Here is a 19,900-nt window from a genome sequence, read left to right as displayed (position 1 = left end):
AATAACCCCATCCCTCCCCATCTCCACATATACATAAGCCCTCTGCTCTCCCCAGCGATGGAAACACTGCCACCTTGTCCCTGAAGGTGCTTCTCTGTGCTTAGCCAGAAACCATTCGATGCGGTTAGAAGACACTGACTTTGGAGTCAGACAGACTCTGCTCCTTAAGCACGTTGCTTAACCTCTCTGAGCCCCAACTTTTCATCTCTGCAAAGGAGAGACTAGCTTGTCAGACGATTGGACCAAGAGTCAGCATCAGATGTTTACTGGGAGCCAACCGTAGGTGGAAGACTCTCGCAGCATCTGCTGATAAGAGATAAAGTAGCTAGTGCAGCACCTGGCACACAGTAGGTGTCATTTTTTTTTTTAGTTTCTCTTTTTAATGCATTTATTTTTAACTGAAGGGTAATTCTTTGCAATATTGTTTCTCCTGTGCATCAACATGAATCAGCCATAAGTAAACATATGTCCCCTCCCTGCTGAACCTCTCTCCCACTTCTCAGCCCAGCCCACCCCTCCAGTTTGTCATAGAGCACTTGTTTGAGCTCCCTGACTCACACAGCAAATTCCCCCTAGCTGTCTATTTTACATGCGGTAGTGAGTACGTTTCCAGGCTGCTCTCTCCATTCGTCCCTCCCTCTCCTTCCCTGCCTGGGTCAACAAGTCTGTTCTCTACATCTGCGTTTCCATTGCTGCCCTGCAAATAAGTTCATCAGTACCATCTTTCTAGATTCCATAGATATACACCTGTTAATATGTAACATTTGTTTTTCTCTTTCTGACTTACTTCACTCTGTGTAATAGGCTCTAGGTTTATCCACCTCATTAGAACTGACTCAAATGTATTCCTTTTTACAGCTGAGTAATATTCCATCGTGTATATGTAACACAGTTCTTTATCCATTCATCTGTCAATGGACATCTAGGCTGCTCCCATGTCCTAGCTATTGTAAATAGTGTTGCAGTGAAGGTTGGGGTACATGTGTCTTTTTAAGTTGTGGTTTTCTCAGGGTATATGCCCCGTAGTGGGATCGTTGGGTGAAATGGTATCCTTTATGCACAGTTCTGCTTGGTGAGAGCGCTGGACAGTTCGGCTTCTCTCCTGCTCACTTCTGACCCATCTTTGTTTATTGCTCCCTATCCCCTTCTTGATTTCTTCCACAGCGTGATAATCCTCAGTATACTTACGTGAAAGCGTATGTATGCACACACACGCACACCCTCCCTGCAGCCTATGGATGGCTGAAGGGCGCTGAGTCTTAGACTATTGTTGCTGTGGAACCTGTAGCAGTCTGTTTCTCAGTGTGGTGGTGACCGTGGAGCAGGAGTGAGGGGAATCCCAGTCTCTGATGGGGATGAAGGGGTTAAGGACATCCTGGGACTCAGTAGCCTTGTCTGGGTACCAGTTCCCACTGAGGCCATCCTAAGAGGGGCCAGTCTCTTTCACCTCCCACACCCTTGTATCATCCCCAGGACCTCAGGCCCAGAGGAAACAGGAAGGCCATCTCTAACCCCTGCCCCCAAGAAGCCCCCTCTACTGGGAAAGCACAGTCCTCTTTCCAGTAAATATTTGATAGAGATGAGAAAGACTCTGTGGTTAACCATTAGTCTAAAAACTAAGGGGCAGTATTTGTCTCTGTTATACCCAAGTGTCTTTGTTCCCCTACACCCTCCTCCTTCCAGGCAGGTGTACATGTTCCCAGAGGTACAACTTTTATTTTTAACTAATTTAACATTCTTCAATTACAAAAGTAATACATACTTAGGGTTCTCAATAATTTTTAAAAAACCTCAAACAGTTCGGTTGAATATAAAGTCTAAGTGCCCCTCTCTTGTGCCTTGTACCCACTTGGTTTGGGGCATTTCCTTCCAGAAATACTGCACACACTCAAAAACACACATATGTAACACACATATATGTTTTGAATAATCACATATACAAATTGGTCTCCAATTTACTTTTTAAATGTCTTTTTAATTCACTTCTTATATGCAGTAAAAATTACTCTGTTTTGTGAACATCTCTATGAGTTTTGACAGATACATGTAGTCATGTAACTCTCTCCACAATCAAAATATGGACCAGTTGAAATTTTTTTAAATATACACTTTATCTTGGATGTCTTCCTGTCTGGATACAGGTGTGGAAAAATCCACCACTTTCATTTCAGTGTTGTATGACGCTCCACTGCATAGATGTACTGAAACGAATTTTGGCTTCCTAGGTGACTCAGCGGTAAAGAATCTGCCTGCAATGTAGGAGGCTCAGGTTCAGTCCCTGGGTCGGAGAGATTTCCTGGAGGACGAAATGGCAACCCACTCCAGTATTCTTGCCTGGGAAATCTCACGGACAGAGGAGCCTGGTGGGCTACAGTCCACGGGGTCACAAAAAGAGTCCAGCGTAACTTAGCGACTAAACCACAACGACCATGATGTATACACCATCCCCTATCAACGGCCGTTTAGAAAGTTTCCAGATTCTCACTTTCTCAAACAGTCCCACAATAAATATACAATACATGCACATGGATATTTTCATCCTCGTGTGTTGCCACAGAATTAAATTCCTAAAAGTGGAATCGCTGGGTCAGAGGAGCTTGTGCATTTTCAGTGCTGACAGATGGCACATTGCTAAATCGCTCCCCCACAGGAGTGCTTCAGCGCAGTGGCCCATCAACAGTCCATGAGAACTCCTGTCTCCTCCTTGGCAACAAGGGTGTCATCAAACATTTAAATATTTGCTAATCCATAGATGGAAAAATCATAACTTATTCCAATGTAGAGCAATGCTCCTGAGACTGAGCATGTTTTCACAGGCTTATATAATACTTTTCTCATAAAAGCATTTTGTTGAAAATGATCTTTGTCATGCATGCTGCAAATATATTTCCCAGTTGACTTCTTGCCTTTTGAAGTGTTTTGTACTAGCACTGGACGGATTAAATCCACAAAACAGAAGTCCAGAAATAAAACCAAATGTTCATGACAGCTTTGTCAGGATAGAGGCGGGAACTGATAAACTGCAGGGACTCGATGAATGAACTGTCGTCAATAAATGGTGATGACATTTGTACTATTCAGAAAATCAAAGAAAAGGCTGTTTTCTATTTCCTTACACCAAAATAATTTTTGTGTGAATCAAAGATTTAAACAAAAACAGAATCACAAAAATTCTAGAATTTTTTTTTTCCTATTCAGAAAGACTTTTTAGCATGACAAATGGGAAGACAAGGGGAAAGGTTGATGATTATAACCACACACACAAAGTTTTAAACTTTATGGCCAAAAACAAAACCAAAAAAAAAAGTGGGTTTAGAATATTATCCATGTACATGATTTTCCCATGGTTTTCTGTGGTTTGGACTTTATCCACGATTTGGGATTATTTGTGCCGATGTTTCTCATGGGTAGTGGAGAGCAGGTCACGTGTCCTTGGGCGCTATGGGGGCAGTCCCCAGGGAGGAGCTGTGATGTGCCAGGGAAAGAGCTGTGGCTGAGGGCAGAGGGGAGGGGCCCACCACCAGGAGCTCAGCCTTCTCCTCTTCCTCTTGCATTCTTAGCCCTTGCTGAACGGTGGCCCAGACCTGAGCCAGGGTCCCAAACTCCGGGGTCCAGGGGCCCGCAGGCCCTCTCTGCTGCCCCAAGGCTGCCAGCCCTTCCTACCCTCCAACCAGGAGACCCAGGCCTGGAGCCCCATGAAAGAGCTGGATCTTGGGTCCAATTTGAAGCCTGCCTCAGAGAGCCGCAGCCCTGGGGACCTGGGTAAGTGTCCACAGGGTCCAAGACCTGACTGGGACAAGGAGGAATCCTAGGCTGGAGCCCATCCTGGGGGAGGCGGGGCGGTGTCTGCTATGGCCCATCCCTGCCAGGGACCTCACCAACCCCTCCTTCCCAATCAACCTGGTCTTTGGGCTACCTGCGAGGCTCCCAGACGTCCTCCCTACAGAGAACTCCCCACTCTCTGGCCCCCTCAGGTACTGACTTCCTGGGAGGGGGGTCCGCCCTACTCTTGGGGACAAGCCCGTGCTACCCCTGTTCTCCTAAGGAGCGTTGTGGGTTCCCTGGGGCGGGAGGAGCGAGGCGGGACTGTCCTTGCTTAGTGTCTGCATCCGGGGAGGTATGTAATGTCCCCTGGGAGTGGACCCTCTGTCCTGCAGCTCAGATCTCAGCCCGCTGGTTCCTCCGCCCGCAGAGCCGTCCCATCACCCCTCTGCCTTCGCGACGGAGACGTCCTCCGACTGGGAGCCCCTGGCCGAGTCTGAGGAGCGGGAGAGCCCCAGCAGGCCCTCCACCCCAGGCCCCGTGCTGGGTAAGGCCGTGGTCAAGGGCCTGCGGGACAGCCAGCATTTGCAGTGGGAAGTGAGCTTCGAGCTGGGGCCTCCCGGCCCCGAGAGGGGCGGCGCGCAAGAGCCCGACCTGTGGAGCGAGACCTTCCACCACCTGGCGGCGCGCGCCATCATCCGGGATTTCGAGCAGCTGGCGCAGCGAGAGGGTGAGATTGAGCAAGGTGAGCGCCGCGGGCCCGCCCCTCCGCGCGGCCCCGCCCCCTCACCACAGCCCTGCCCCCGGTGAGGCCCTTCCCCTCACAGAGGCCCCGCCCCTTCCGCTCAGCTCCGCCCCTCATCACAGAGCGGCCCTGCCCCTCGCCTCTCTCCCGCCCATCCTCGCGGCCCCGCCCCTCCTAGAAGCCCCGCCCTTTGCCTCTACACCCGAGGCCGCCCTCTTTCCTGGCTCCACCCCTTACTTCTCTCCTCAGCCCTGCCACCCCCCAGCGCTCCACCTCCTCTCCCCATCGCTGCCTCCAGGTGCATCCCTTGACCCCCACTGTCCCCCTCTCAACACACACACACACACACACACACACACACACAGCCAAGGGGCTCCACCTCCTGCTTGATCTGCCCGGTGACCTGTTCTCTCCTCCCTCCTGCCCCCCTGCTATGGGTCCCTCAATAACTTCAGATATGCAGATGACACCACCCTTATGGCAGAAAGTGAAGAACTAAAGAGCCTCTTCATGAACGTGAAAGAGGAGAGTGAAAAAGTTGGCTTAAAACTCAACATTCAGAAAACGAAGATCATGGCATCTGGTCCCATCACTTCATGGCAAATAGATGGGGAAACAGTGGAAACAGTAGCAGACTTTATTTTCTTGGGCTCCAAAATCACTGCAGATGCTGACTGCAGCCATGAAATAAAAAGACGCTTGCTCCCTGAAAGAAAAGTTATGACCAACCTAGACAGCATATTAAAAAGCAGAGACATTATTTTGCCAACAAAGGTCCGTCTAGTCAAAGCTATGGAGAAGGAAATGGCAACTCACTCCAGTATTCTTGCCTGGAGAATCCCAGGGATGGAGGAGCCTGGTAGGCTGCCATCTATGGGGTCACACAAGTCAGACATGACTGAAGCGACTTAGCAGCAGCAGCAGCAGCAGTCAAAGCTATGGTTTTCCCAGTAGTCATGTATGGATGTGAGAGTTGGACCATAAAGATAACTGAGCCTGAAGAATGGATACTTTTGAACTGTGGTGTTGGAAAAGACTCTTGAGAGTCCCTTGGACTGCAAGGAGATCCAACCAGTCCATCCTAAGGGAAATCAGTCCTGAATATTCATTGGAAGGACTGATGCTAAAGCTGAAACTCCAATCCTTTGGACACCTGATGTGAAGAACTGACTCATTTGAAAAGACCCTGATGCTGGGAAAGATTAAAGCCAGGAGGAGAAGGGGACAACAGAGGATGAGATGGTTGAATGGCACCACTGACTCTATGGACATGAGTTTGAGCGAACTCCAGGAGTTGGTGATGGACAGGGAGGCCTGGCGTGCTGCAGTCCATGGGGTCGCAAAGAGTTGGACACGACTGAGTGACTGAACTGAACTGGACAGTAGGACTCTGGAGACACTACCATGAGGACCACCCTATTCCACCTCCCTAGCTCCTCTGGGACCACACCTCTCCTCCCACAGAACCCTCTAGGCCTAATCAGTCCGCCCATCACCCTTCGAGGCCATTTATTGAGTGTGGATCAGCTGGGGGTCAGGCTGGACAGCATAGTGACCACCGTCATCCCCATCCTTACTTATGAGTGCTTGACACAGACGAGCTGGGAGGCCGGCCGACATGAATCAAATAATTATACACACCATTAATTGAGTGCATTTGTCCTAATACTATTAAGAAGAAACAGGAATCCAAGCAATTGTATAACAAGGATGGTGGGGAGGCTCATTTACTCCAGGAACTGGAGCAAACTTTCAAGAAAGTGATTGCTGAGCTCTTGATGAAGCCTATTTGGAGAACAGATATGGATATACATAGAGAATATTTCTATTGTTTGTTATCATTTATGCCTTATTTACATAATAATACTACATGATTTTGTTTTATATTATTTGTAGTTTTGTATACGTTATTTGTTTTCTTCCCATGAGCACTTTTCCTTATAGTTTACAGGACATTTGTCCATCATTCATGCCAAGAAGACTCCTCACCTATTCAGTAGGAAGAGTCTGGACTTTGGGTCAGGCCATCCTGTGTCCTGATCTCAGGTCCATTCCTAAGTTGCTGTGTGACCCTGTGTGCCCCACTGCCCCTTTCTGGTTTGTCTCTGTGAGGCGGATCTATGGTCCTCATGCAGCCAAGGGACCTGCGGAAAGATTCTCAGCACACAGCTGCAAAATGAAAATAGAAAATACTGCCAACACAGAGATTTGGGTTTTTTAAATAACACTAAAGTTATTTAAGGAAAGTAACTGTCATTTTTATTAGCTACCTTACCTCTTTTACATTAAAATAGCCGTATTTTATGAAATGATGGTGGAGGTTTCAATAATTTTGAGAGTTTATTTTTTTAACGTCCTTAATGGCAAGTTGGTAACCCCTTAATTGTAAGGCCTGATTGAATTCCAAAGATGGGACCACTGACCTAGCCCTCCTTTTAGCCCCCTGTGAGGTAGGACTTTCCGAGTCCGCACAGTGACCTCAGCCCCTCCCTCTGCAGGGTCCAGCCGCCGCTACCAGGTGAATGCCGTGCACACCAGCAAGGCCTGCAACGTCATCAGCAAGTACACAGCCTTTGTGCCCGTGGACATAAACAAGAGCCGTTACCTGCCCACTGTGGTGGGATACCCCAACTCCGGTAAGGCAGATGCAGAGTCCTCCCAGTGGGCCGGAGGCGGGGGCTGGGGTGCACAGGAGCCTAGACCAGTGGGAAGGGGTGCAGGGAAAGGCCTAGAAGTGAAAAAGCCCCAGGCAGAGAGGGTCTAACCACCAAGGCGTAGGGGGCTCATGAGCCCTCAGGCTACTGCTCTGCAGAGGGCTGTGAGACTATCCTGCTCTCTTTTTCCCTACTAAATGAATTTGACTCTATTGTCCTTTTTCCATTTGGTATGTGTCACTGTAGAAAATTCTAAAATATTGAAAGATGTGGATGGACCTCGAGGTGATCGTACTAAGTGAAGTAAGCCAGACAGAGAAAGGCAAATATCATACGCTATCACTTATATGTAGAATCTACAAAAAATGATACATATGAACTTTTTTTCAAAACAGAAACAGACCTACAGACAGAGAAAACAACCTTATGGTTATCAAAGGGGGAAGTGGGAGAAGGATAAATTAGGAGTTGGGGATTAACAGATACACACTACTGTATATAAAATAGGTGAGCAGCAAGGACCTACTGTATAGCGTCGGGAAAGTGAAGTCGCTCAGTCGTGTCCAACTCTTTGCGACCCCATGGACTATAGCCTACCAGGCTCCTCCCTCCATGGGATCCTCCTGGCAAGAGTACTGGAGTGGGGTGCCATTTCCTTCTCCAGGGGATCTTCCCGACCCAGGGATCGAACCTGGGTCTCCTGCACTGCAGGCAGACGCTTTAACCTCTGAGCAACCAGGGAAGCCCTAAGGACCTATACTCAATATTGCATAATAGCCTACATGCAGTAGGTAGAATACGTGTAGCTGAACCACTTTGCTGTGTATCCGAAACTAGCACAACATTGTAAATCAACTACACGTCAATGGAAAATAAATAAAAATAAAATATAGAAAGACATTAAGCACATGAAAGTGACTGGAACTGACAGTCATCCCGAAATGAGTACTAATTACCCCCTTCGTGTGATCATCCTTCCAGGCTTCTGTGAGTATCCATATGTAGAGCAATCAAAAGATAGATCATTTTGCGTGAACTGAATCATACCAATATGTGCTATATCTTACAAACTCTGGGTATGGGAAATATGTTTCCACTTTTCATTTTAATAGTAACAATTCCAGTGGTAAAGAAGCTGTTGGCTAATGCAGGAGATGCGAGAGACGTGCGTTCAATCCCTGGGTCAGGAAGATCCACCAACTCCAGTATTCTTGCCTGGAAAATTCCATGGACAGAGGAGCCTAGTGGGCTACAGTCCAGGGTCACAAAGAGTCAGACATGACTAAGCACATGGCAGGGAGCAATCATCATAACAGCCAATTAGACAGTGTTCCAAAGCACTTTATATATATTAAATCATTTAATCCTCAAACAGCTCTGCAGAGAAGATACCATTACCCTCATTTTACAGATGCGGAAGCAGAGGCAAAGGGGGTGAGTCACTTCCACAGTTACACAGCGCAGAGGGCAGTCAGGCTTTAATTCACAGTGACCCGGCTTCAGAGTCTGCGCCCTAGGCTATCCCGCTCCACTGCCTCTTCAGGTTTATCTCAACCTATTTAACCAGTCCCAGGTTTGATCCCTGGGTCAGGAAGATCCCCTGGAGAAGGGAATGGCAACCCACTCCAGTATTCTGGCCTGGAGAATTCCCTGGACAGAGGAGGCTGGCGGGCTACCGTCCATGGGGTCACAAAGAGTCAGACATGACTGAGCGACTAACCCTATTATTTTTAAACCTTCTGTTTGTTCCCCCTTTTGATTATTGTAAATTATGCTGCAAAGGACCTCTTTGTACATGGTCTGGTTATCTCCTCAGGGTTAACTGACATTCAGAACTAAGATTGCATATCAAAGGATTGGCCCTTTAAAAAAAAAAAATCTTTTGACAGCTCTGCATGGGCCTGTGGGATCTTAGTTCCCTAATCAGGGATCAAACCCATGCCCCCTACAGTGGAAGCATGGATTCTTAACCACTGAACCACCAGGGAAGTCCTGACCCACCTTAAATTACTGTAACATAAGCTATCAAGCTAGCCCTGCCTTCAGAGATTATCCTGTGTTATCCACTCTCACCAACACTGAAAATTGTTTATCTTTCTAAACCTACAATCTGAGAGGGCAAAAAAGTATCTTTGGGGAATTTCTTTAGCTTCTTTGTTGAAAACTTTTCATAGGTTTATAAACTCTATGTACTTTTTCTTTCCTAAATTTCATTTTCTGTCCTTTGCAGCAGCTTTTTCTTTCAAAGCAGACCTCTTGACAGAATTGTATTTAGAAATAAAATACGCCTTTTCTAATTCCTCTTGCCCCTCTTCCCTGCTTTTTAAAAATCTATGGCACCAAAATATTCCATATTCCATTCCCTCCCTCCCTCTCTCTCTGCCTCACTTCCTCTGATTTCAGATTTTGACCAGCCACCCAAGCTGTCAATCCACTGGCCTTCTCACCCACTGGGCATTGTCACCCTGAATGATGTTCACCCCCTCTCACTCAACTCTGGCCATTTTTTAGCCTCTATAGCTAAAAAAAAACAGTCTGGGAGTTTTAGGGACCAGGCCTGTGTCTTAGTGGCTCAGACGGTAAAGCATCTGTCTGCAGTGCAGGAGACCCAGGTTCGATCCCTGGGTTGGGAAGGTCCGCTGGAGAAGGAAATGGCAGCCCACTCTAGTATTCTTGCCTGGAAAATCCCATGGATGGCAGAGCCTGGTAGGCTACCGCCCCTGGGGTCGCAAAGAGTCAGACACGACTGAGCGACTTCACTTTCACTTTCCTGTGTCTTAACCCAAGTCTCACAACCCCCTGAGGTCTGGATCAGCACTTCCCAAAGTGTGTTCCAGGAGACTGGAACCCCAGTTTCATGTCTTGTTAATGGCCATTCAGCACAAAAAAAAAACAGGAAATACCAGATTGGTGGAAAATATTTCCCAACCACTGGATTAAATCTCAAAAGTTTTCTTTACTGCAGGACTTCTCAGAGCCTTTAGGGTGCTAGTTAGTATACATCAAGAGGCCCAGAGAATGGACTACAGGATGAGTTCAGTTCAGTCACTCAGTCGTGTCCAACTCTCTCCCATAGACTGCAGCACGCCAGGCCTCCCTGTCCATCACCAACTCCCAGAGCTTGCTCAAACTCATCTCCATTGAGTCAGTGATGCCATCCAACCATCCCATCCTCTCACGTCCCCTTCTCCTCCTGCCTTCAATCTTTCCCAGCATCAGGGTTTTTTCTAAGGAATCAGTTCTTCACATCAGGTGGCCAAAGGATTGGAGCTTCAGCTTCAGCATCAGTCCTTCCAATGAATATTCAGGACTGGTTTCCTTTAGGATGAACTAATTGGATCTCCTTGCAGTCCAAGGGACTCTCAAGAGTCTTCTCTAACACCACACTTTAAAAGCATCAATTCTTTGGCATCCAGCTTTTTTTACAATCCAACTCTCACATCCATACATGACTACTGGAAAAACCATAACTTTGACTAGATGGACCTTTATTGGCAAAGTAATGTCTCTGATTTTTAATATGCTGTCTAGGTTGGTCATAACTTTTCTTTCAAGGAGCAAGTGTCCTTTAATTTCATGGCTGCAATCCCCATCTGCAATGATTTTGGAGCCCAAGAAAATTAAGTCTCTCACTGTTTCCATTGTTTCCCCTTCTATTTGCCATGAGGTGATGGGACTGGATGTTATGATCTTTATTTTTTGAATGTTGAGCTTTAAGCCAGCTTTTTCACTCCTCTTTCACTTTCATCAAAAGGCTCTTTCATTCCTTTTCACTTTCTGCCATAAGGGTGGTGTCATCTGCATATCTGAGGTTATTGATATTTCTCCCCTCAGTCTTGATTCCAGCTCGTGCTTCATCCAGCCTGGCATTTTGCATGATGTACTCTGCATAGAAGTTAAATAAGCTGAGTAATAATATGCAGCCTTGTCGTACTCCTTTCCCAATTTGGAACCAGTCCATTGTTCCATGTCCAATACTCTGTTGCTTCTTGACCTGCATACAGATTTCTCAGGAGTCAGGTCAGGTGTTCTGGTATTCCCATCTCATTAAGAATTTTCCACAGCTTGTTGTGATCCACGCAGTCAAAGGCTTTGACATAGTCAATAAAGCTTCCCTAGTGGCTCTGACAGAGAAGAGTCTGCCTCCAATGTGGGAGACCTGAGTTTGATCCCTGGGTTGGGAAGATCCCCTGGAGAAGGGAATGGCAACCCACTCCGGTACTCTTGCCTGGAGAATCCTATGGACAGAGGAGCGTGGCGGGCCGCAGTCCATGGGGTCGTAAAGAGTCAGACACGACTGAGCAACTAACAGTATGAGACGTCTTCAAAATGTATTCTTCAGTAGAACCCTTCACTTTTAGGAGCAGCTTACAAATTCGTGTTCTCCAAGGATGGAGTTCCCTAAAACTCACTGTTGGGTGTTGCAGCTTCATCCCTGATGGTGATGCTCTGGGGAGGGGAAAACTGGGACCTCAGTTGGCAAACTGGGAGAGAGGGAAACCAGATGCTTCTGAGAAAACCAACCTTTTCTAACGAACACTGCTGCTTTCTGAACATTATCTCAGCAATAGTACTTACCTGGCAAGGTGAATATTATTAGCCCCATTTTCCAGGTAGAGACACTGAGGCTCAGAGTGGTCAGCACTCCATCCAGCTAGTAAGAATTGGGGCTAGGGTTCAAACCGAGGTCATTCTGGCTCCAAAGCTCATGGTCTTGCCTTCTGCAATGCCTTCCTCCTTTTAGATAATTGACAGGCTGAAGCTAGAACCATTCTTGCCAGCCTTGAACGTGTCAGTCGCTCAGTATGTCTGACTTTTTGTGACCCCCCCCCATGGACTGTAGCCCGCCAGGCTCCTCTGTCCATGGGATTTTCCAGGCAAGAATACTGGAAAGGATTGCCATTTCCTCCTCCAGGGGATCTTCCCGACCCTGGGACCAAGCCAGGGTCTCCCACATTGCAGGCAGATTCTTTACCATCTGGTCCACCAGGGAGACCCTGGGGACAAGGCAAAAGCCTAGCACAGTTGTGCCCACCTGACCACCTTCTCCTCGTCCTCGCAAAGGTGCTGCGTTGCGGATGGTCAGCTCTCGGGTCCTGACTCGACAGTGGAAGGGCACTTCTGGATTCAGGCGGTCCCAGACCACGCTTGGCGAAGACTCAGCTGCAGGGGACAGCAAGTATCAGAATCTAAGTAAGAACTGCCTCGATGTGTTCTGAAGTCTGGGCCTCCGGGTCCCTGCAGCCTCGTGTCCGAAGCCGTGACGGACTCTCTCTGAGTCTCCACTCCGGGCCTTACGGGTCCAGAGCGAGGCCAGGCTTCCTGAATTCTCTGAGGCCAGAGACGGGCAGAGGGGCTGAGCATGGCCCAGGTATGCCGCCGGAACCAGAGAGCAGACTGGCCTCCCTGCCCACATGCCCACACCACACCCCAGCTCTCCCCTTTCAAGGCCCAGCGCCTCCAGTGGCTGTTCCCTGCTTCCAATCTCTGAGTCCTCCCAGGCACTGAAAGCCAGGAAACCTAAAAGTCAAGGGAAAGGGCAGCTCCATCTGTTCGGGTCCCACCGTCCGCTTACTCTAGGATTCCCCAAAGCTTCCTTTCGACCGTCACCAAATTTCACTGTGCCCGAAGCTTGGGTCCCTGAAGATCCATGGTTTGGTCATTTGGCGACCCTGCACACATCCACAGGATAGCCTGTGTCCTGGAGGCCTGTGTGTCTTTTTGTCCCACTACAGACAGCCTGACCGCCACACCCATCCCGACCCCTTCCTCCGTGCCCTCACGTGTACCCTGAGCATCTCCTGCCTTCCTCTGCACATGGGAAGGGCAGCAGAGGTCCCACCTGGCCGCCAGCCCCAACACCCAGACAATAGCCCTGTCATACCTGAGGGATTAGAAGGTGCTCACGGACATTGATGGGTTCAAAAAGGAATAGTGTGAGGGGGTGAAAATCCGAGGCTTTCCTCAGGGATTGAGGAGTTTTGCCCACTCCTTGGTCCCTCAGAGCCTCCAAGGGCAACCTGCTCTGCCCCCGAGTCAGGCCTGGCTCCCAGAGTCTAGAAGAAACTTCTGGTCTACCCTTTCCATCCTGTGTAGCTCAGCTCTCGGTGGCCCATGACTTCCACCAAAATCACAGGTCCCTCCGTTTCTAATTGTCTCCTAATTCATACCCGGTGTGCGCGATTGCGAAACTCCTAGTCTCCCCACACCCTTCCTTCCCTTTCCCTCCCCAAGGAGAGAATGCCTAACACTCATGGAGGGTTTTCTAGGTGCTCAGCACTACTCTCATCACCCATGCCCCTTCACCCCCATCTGAGAGAGCTTCTTTCATTTTCCACATTAAGGGCTGAGGAACCTGAGGCTCAGAGTGGGTAAGTGACTTACACGAGGGCTTGTGACTTACACAGGGGCTCGCAGCAGAGGCGCAGTAGGGCCAAGATGCGGACGAGCCCTGTCCGGCTCCAGAGTCCATGAGGCCGATTTACCACCATATTCTCTGCCTGCCGGTTGCGTCAGTCATCCAGCCACTGATTCACTTTTGTGCTCACCTTGCCCCACCCCGCACAGGCACCCAGCAGTCGACAGAGCTTCTTGCCCTCAAAGAGCTGCTAACAGGCTCAGAGGGGAGACAGGCTCAGCAGGACATATCTGCGTGTGAAGTTTTTCCCATACTTTGGATCATTCCTGAATAGTACATTGCCCATCACTCTCCAGCTGTTAAATAATAATCGTAAGAATCATCACCCCAGTACACATTTTGAATAAACAATATGTGTAATTATCATCCCCATTTTACAGATGGGGAAGCTGAGGCTCAGAGCCCTCTGACAAGTCAGTGCCACATTCTGGTGCCTCCTGGAGAACTGACGTGAACCTACCTCTCCCCCAACCACCTCCAACCACCACGTTCAGGCCTCTAACCTGTTCCCACTAAGCTGCTGAGCCCATAGCTCGGAGCTTTGCAGATTACATACCACAGGCCAGGCACTGAGCACTATCTGTGTATTATCTCATCTAATCCTTACAACACCACCAGGCAGTACTATTAGCCCCAGTTTGCAACTGAAGCTCACAAAGGAAGTAAGTTTCCCTGGGGTCACACAGCTATCCACTGGGATGGCTGGGATTTGAACCCAGACGTGTCCAACTCTTGTGGTGGAGCCGTGGCGGTGTCTCTGGGAGGTGAAGACCCATCCAAGCAGGGACAGCAACCTGGACACTGCTCTCCCAGTGCCCCACTATCGTACCAGCATCCTCCTGGGGTGTCTGGCAGGTGTCAAGGGGAGGGCCGGGTAGCTCAGGCCTCACTGGCTCCCTCTGTTGTAGACGTGGAGGAAAGTGCCCTGACACCCTTCAGTGAGAACATGGCCCGCGAGAAGTACGCTACTCCTGAAGGTGAGCACGCAGTCTGCCAGCGCTCCTGTTTTTCATTTTGATATTTATTTACTTATTTGGCTGTGCCAGGTCTTAGCTGCAATACCTGGAATCTTCAACCGTCGAGGCATGTGAACGCTTAGTTGTGGCCCATGGGATCTAGTTCCCCGACCAAGGATGGAAACCGGGCCCCTCGCATTGGGAGTGCAGAGTCTTAGCCACTGGACCACCAGAGAAGGCCCTGCCAGCTCTCCCTTGAGTTAAAATAGTCATTGATCTTTGGGCCGAGAGAGTGTCTTAACCCAACAAAGTCCTTGGTGGTTCTTTTAGTCTCCGAACAGCTCCATGCATGCTAGATAGTATTAAAGCTTTAGAGGAAGGGAACTGAGACTCAGAGCAGGTGAAATGACTTGCCCAAGGTCACACAGCAAATTGGTGACAGAGCTGGGCCAGGAATCAGGCATCCCAATTCCCAGCTGAAGGACCAGTCTCCCATCTCCCTTTGCCCAGAATCTTCTAGCAGTGTGCCCATAGAAGAAAGGCAGTGTCCCTGCTTGGGGCTGAGGGGGGGTTGGCCTGCAGCTGTCACTATCCCCACAGGTAAACTTCCAGAAAATTCAAGGGCTGCCAGCCAAGGGGGCTTGGAGGGCTGCTTCTTTGCCCAAGAACCCACATCTTTCACCCCTCCCCACACCCACTGGGTCAGAAACAGCCTCATCATTAGCTTGAATCCCTAGGCATACAGGCAAGCCCCCTGCCCCTCTCTGGGACTGTTTCCCCAGCAGGGCGGTGAGCACTGGGACAAGGTCATCTCTCAGCTCCTAACTTGCATTCTGTGGCTCTCCAGGTCCCCTGCGAGGTTTGGCCACCAACACCCTTTCTTCCTTGAAGGCCTCAGACACTCTGTTTGGATCCAGGTACGTGGGGATTTCCACTGGGGGATCCCTCTACTGCCATCCATTTTTAGGGGACTGCCCCTGGTTTAGGGGGCCAGAGGTAGGCCCAGCCTGACAGCTGCACAAACGTGAACACTTTGAAGGGTGGCAGGAAGGACCCTTGCCCAGAGACAGCACCGTCTCCAGGTGTCACACTGCTGGAATCTCCCTCCCGCCCCAGGTCCCCTTCCCACACCTCCATGGTCTCTTTGCAAATGCAGGTCCCCCCAGGAGGGCTGGCATGTGACTGTCTGACCACTGGGCTGACCAAGAACATGCTGTCAAAAGAGGGTCCCGGGATGGGATGGAGAGTTGAGAGAGAGGTGTTTTTGTGCACGGGCTGAAGCCCACCAGGCTCCCCTGTCTATGGATTCTCCAGGCAGGAACACTGGAGGGGTTTGCCATTTCCTCCAGTAAAGAATCTTCCCCACCCGGGGATTGAACCCACGTTTTACGATCCTGCATTGGCAGGCGGGTTCTCTACCACTTGTGCTACCTGGGAAGCCCTCGAGTGGGAGGGGACAGATGGATACCTGTGGCTAATTCATGTTGACGGGTGGCAGAAACCAGCACAGCTTTGTAGAGCAATTATCCTCCAATTAAAAACTTTTTTTAAAAAATAAAGAGGGTCCTAAAAAGAGTACCACCTTACCCCTCACTGCTGCTCGAGTGAGTGCCTTGGGGAGACACACTCCCTGAGCCTCAGTTTCCCCCACTGTCAAAGGAGGAGATCATCTGTCAGACCCCTTCTGGCTGGGACTTTCAGAGGCTGTTGAGGGGCCTCTGGGAAGGGAGTGGAGGACCAGGGACACCCCCGGGATGGCGGCGGTCACTCCTCCTCGGTTCTGCCCACACAGGCTGAGTCTCAACAAGTCTAGGCTGTTGACACGAGCGGCCAAGGGCTTCCTGGGCAAACCGCTGAGCAAGACTCCCGACTCAGCCCAGGGGAACCAGAGCTCTGACTACATCCCGCTGGTGAGTGCCCTAGACCCCAGACCTCAGCCCCACACGCAGCAGAGGGGCCTCTGCCTCTGCAAAGGGAGGAAGATGTAGACCTTCCTGTCCATGTAGCAGCAGAGCGGAGGATGTGCCCCGGTCCCCCGCCGGGGGTCAAGGAGGGTTGCTAAAAACCAGTGTTAGCACCACAACCACTCTCTGCAGTCTGCTATCTTGGCTTTAAAAATTCCCAGGGATCTTGCGTCCTACTCCACCATCTGTGTGTGTCTGTTTTCCAATACGTTTAAAAAAAAAAAAAAAAAAAAAGCCTTGAAAAAGAACACCCTGGGGACGTGTACTGTGTTTAGCAAGTGGCTCTGCAGACACACCAGCCTGCGGGGCAGGGTGAGGAGCCCCAGCCAGGAGTGAGTGTCTCTGAACTGAGGAGCAAGGGGGCCTGGTTTTGCCACATCTGGGGCTCAGCAAAGTTGGGGAAAGAAGGTGCTGGAAGGATGGACAGGGCGGGAGTTTCCCTGCCCTGTCCCAGCCCCTGCACACCCAAGTGCTTATGGTCACTTGGAGTCTCCAAACATCCCAGACAACAGAGCGGGAGGCGTGTAGTCATGAGGATCTGTTGAGCCAAGCACCACGCTAGACCCTGGGAGATAACCTTGAAGCAGGTGAGTGTTGTCCCTGAGCTCCAGCCTCTCAGTGTCTAGTGGGGACACCTCAAAGGAACCAGGCAGCTCTGATTGCTGGCTGCTGTGATAGGAGACACTGGGTTTGGTGGGGGAGAATGAGGGAAGGAGGAGACACCGACTCCAGGCTTGAGGATGGGGAGACAGGAGGCATGACTTCTGGAAGGATGCAAATGGTTAAGCCAAGACCTGAAGGGCGAGGGGCTGTGGCTGACAGTTTACAGAGGAGAGAGGATGCCTGAGGGCTGGAGAACAGCAGGGAGGGAAAAGAGTCAAACACAAACCAGAGCTCTGGGATTATAGCTTGGATTTATCCCAGAAGAAAATTGAAACTACTGAGTGGATGGCCTCCAAAGAGTGATGTGCCCTATGCCTTGCAGAGACCCCTCAGGACACGGAAAGGATGGGGTGAGGGTGGGGGGACAGGGAAGGTAAGGAGAGTTAGGGATAACGTGAAGTGGTAGACGGCGGAGGGAGGAAGCAGCTGGTGAGCTGCCCGGACCACAGTGGATGGTCCCAGGGCCTGAGGTGGGCTCAGCTGCCCAGGACAAGAGGCAGGTTTGGAGTGAAGAAGTTGAGCTGCGCTTGGAGGAACCATCAGTGTGAGCACCAGTGGGATAAGGTGCGGCGATGCTCAGCTGATCTGGGGGTCCTGCAAATCCCACGGGTGGGCAGGGCAAGCTGGCTGGGGGGAGGCGAATGGTTGCGCTCTGTGCGCCCAGGCTCGGCCGTGGCCTGGGGCTCCATGGGCTGAAAAGTGTGAGGCCCACTGAGGGGCTTCCCCCCACACACACAGGTGTCTCTGCAGCTGGCTTCCGGGGCCTTCCTGCTCAACCAAGCCTTCTGCGAGGCCATCCGCGTCCCCATGGAGAAGCTCAAGTGGACCTCGCCCTTCACCTGCCACCGGGTGTCACTCACCGCCCGCCAGCCCCCGAGTCCCCAGCCGTGCGCCAGCCCCGCGCCCCTGCACCCCTCCCGCGACGGCCTCTCCCAGGAGCCCCTGGCCGAGGGCAGGCCGGGCCAGGAGCCCAGGGCCATGGTGGAGCACATGGGGAAGCTGTGGGCCACCGTGGTGGCGCTGGCGTGGCTGGAGCACAGCTCCGCCTCCTACTTCGTTGAGTGGGAGCTAGTGGCCGCCAAGGCCAGCTCGTGGCTGGAACAGCAGGAAGTGCCCGAGGGCCGCACGCAGGGCACACTCAAGGCTGCCGCCCGCCAGCTGTTCGTACTCCTGCGGCACTGGGACGAGAGCCTGGAATTCAATATGCTCTGCTATAACCCGAATTATGTGTAGGGGGCGGTGGGGAGGCTGGGGAGGCGCGGGAGAGTGAGGGGAACCCCGTGGGCCTGGTAAGCGGCACTCTTGAAAACTATAGCCAATATACTGTTGCTAGAAAGAGTCCTAGACTGGCAATCGGGAGGCCTGAATTCAACACCAACTTTGCTACCACCTACCTGTGTGACTTTAGGCCAGCCCCTGCCTCATTTCTGGACCTCAGTGTCCCCACCCATAAAAGAAATGGGCGAGGTGAGGACGTTGGACTAGGTCTCGAGAATGTCCAGATTCCTTTCTGCCTGGACTTCTGAGGAGCCACAGAATTGACTGCCACTGGGGGTTGGAGAAAGACTATATACAGGTTAAGTCTCAGTTCTCTCTGGAGGAGGAGCACATGGGCAGACCACCTCCCACCCCCGACCCAGATAAAGGGTGGCTGAACAGACCCCAACCCTGAAAGTAACCAGACCTGCAAGCTTGCATGTAGGCAGGGGGAGACCACCTCCACCAGTTGCATTCTGGGACAGGCCCTTGACTCCACGGTGACAGTCCAGGACCCTAAATCCCACCGACAAACTATCTGGAGAACCATCCTCCCCAGCACTTTACGACAGTCACGTGGGGAACTTTTATTTTGGCTTGGAAGCCCTTCCTATATTTCAGTGCTGGTTTGCACATTGTGATTTCCTATTCAAACAGAGGACAAGGGGAGTTTCCCTGCAAGGTGAGGTTTAGCATAAAGCCACGTTCTGTGCAAAACCAGTCTCAAAAGAAGAGCCGTGGTCACAGAAGTCACCACTATATATAGTGGAGAAACCAGAGGCCTCCTTAAGTAATTGATACACGCTTTCCGGAATTACGTAATGCAAGCTCTATCCACTTGTCTTGAGGGGCTAGAGAGGCTCCTGGTGTCAGCTGCACTCTGGGATAGTGGAGGCCTTCTCTTGCCATAGCATGCGGTGAAAGAGAGGGAGGGGCCTTCTTTGCAACAGAGCCCATGCTTGGCTGCAGTGCATTTGGGGATGGTGGCTTCAGCTGGGCCTGTGATTTAGTCAATGAAGTGAAAGACTCTTGAAGCTTTAAAGCAGAGAGCCCCTGGGGACCTCCCTCTCTCAGGCCCGCCGTGTGGGGGACAGGTGTGTCCCAGCCTAGGATTCCCCCAGGGCCAGTGCCCGGTCACCTCTGCCCTGCAGACTCCCTTGGGGGTGGGTCTGAACCTCACCTGGGAAGCCCACCAGCTTGGGATCCCAGGCTGAGTCCACACCTTTGCCCATCCTCCTCTCCAAAGTCTTAATCTCTCCTTACCAAGTGGTCCCTTCTGGCCCAGGTCCCTGGCGTGAAGCCTTGCCCCTGCCAGATGTCCCCTTCAGGGAGACCCCATGGATCAAACACCTTCATGAAGCCCCAAGAAGACTCAGTGCCCGGTCTTCAAGGGGTGAGAGAGAAGGCGGGGTTAGCAGGACGCCCATCACACATGGAGAAAAGGCAGTCCCCTCAGGACGTGGCTCCCCACCCCGCCTGCC

General features: G+C 50.9%; 1 protein-coding gene across 1 annotated transcript in view; it reads left to right on the top strand.

The window, feature by feature from the left end:
- Positions 1–18,498, top strand: part of VWA5B1 (von Willebrand factor A domain containing 5B1) — a 47,088-nt gene extending 28,590 nt beyond the window's left edge. The window contains exons 14-22 of the mRNA XM_069573789.1: positions 3,561–3,762; positions 4,193–4,507; positions 7,006–7,143; positions 12,226–12,373; positions 12,468–12,532; positions 14,266–14,556; positions 15,383–15,452; positions 16,328–16,445; positions 17,901–18,498. Coding sequence (XP_069429890.1) covers positions 3,561–3,762; positions 4,193–4,507; positions 7,006–7,143; positions 12,226–12,373; positions 12,468–12,532; positions 14,266–14,556; positions 15,383–15,452; positions 16,328–16,445; positions 17,901–18,395 — 1,842 coding nt within the window. The 3' untranslated portion in view covers positions 18,396–18,498. The remainder of the gene's footprint in view (positions 1–3,560; positions 3,763–4,192; positions 4,508–7,005; positions 7,144–12,225; positions 12,374–12,467; positions 12,533–14,265; positions 14,557–15,382; positions 15,453–16,327; positions 16,446–17,900) is intronic.
- The last annotated feature ends 1,402 nt before the right edge of the window (positions 18,499–19,900 follow it).

The sequence above is a fragment of the Ovis canadensis genome, chromosome 2 (assembly GCF_042477335.2).
Source record: "Ovis canadensis isolate MfBH-ARS-UI-01 breed Bighorn chromosome 2, ARS-UI_OviCan_v2, whole genome shotgun sequence".
NCBI lineage: Eukaryota > Metazoa > Chordata > Mammalia > Artiodactyla > Bovidae > Ovis > Ovis canadensis.
The sequence above is the reverse complement of the archived record's forward strand: the minus strand, read 5'-3'. Positions and strand labels throughout refer to the sequence as shown.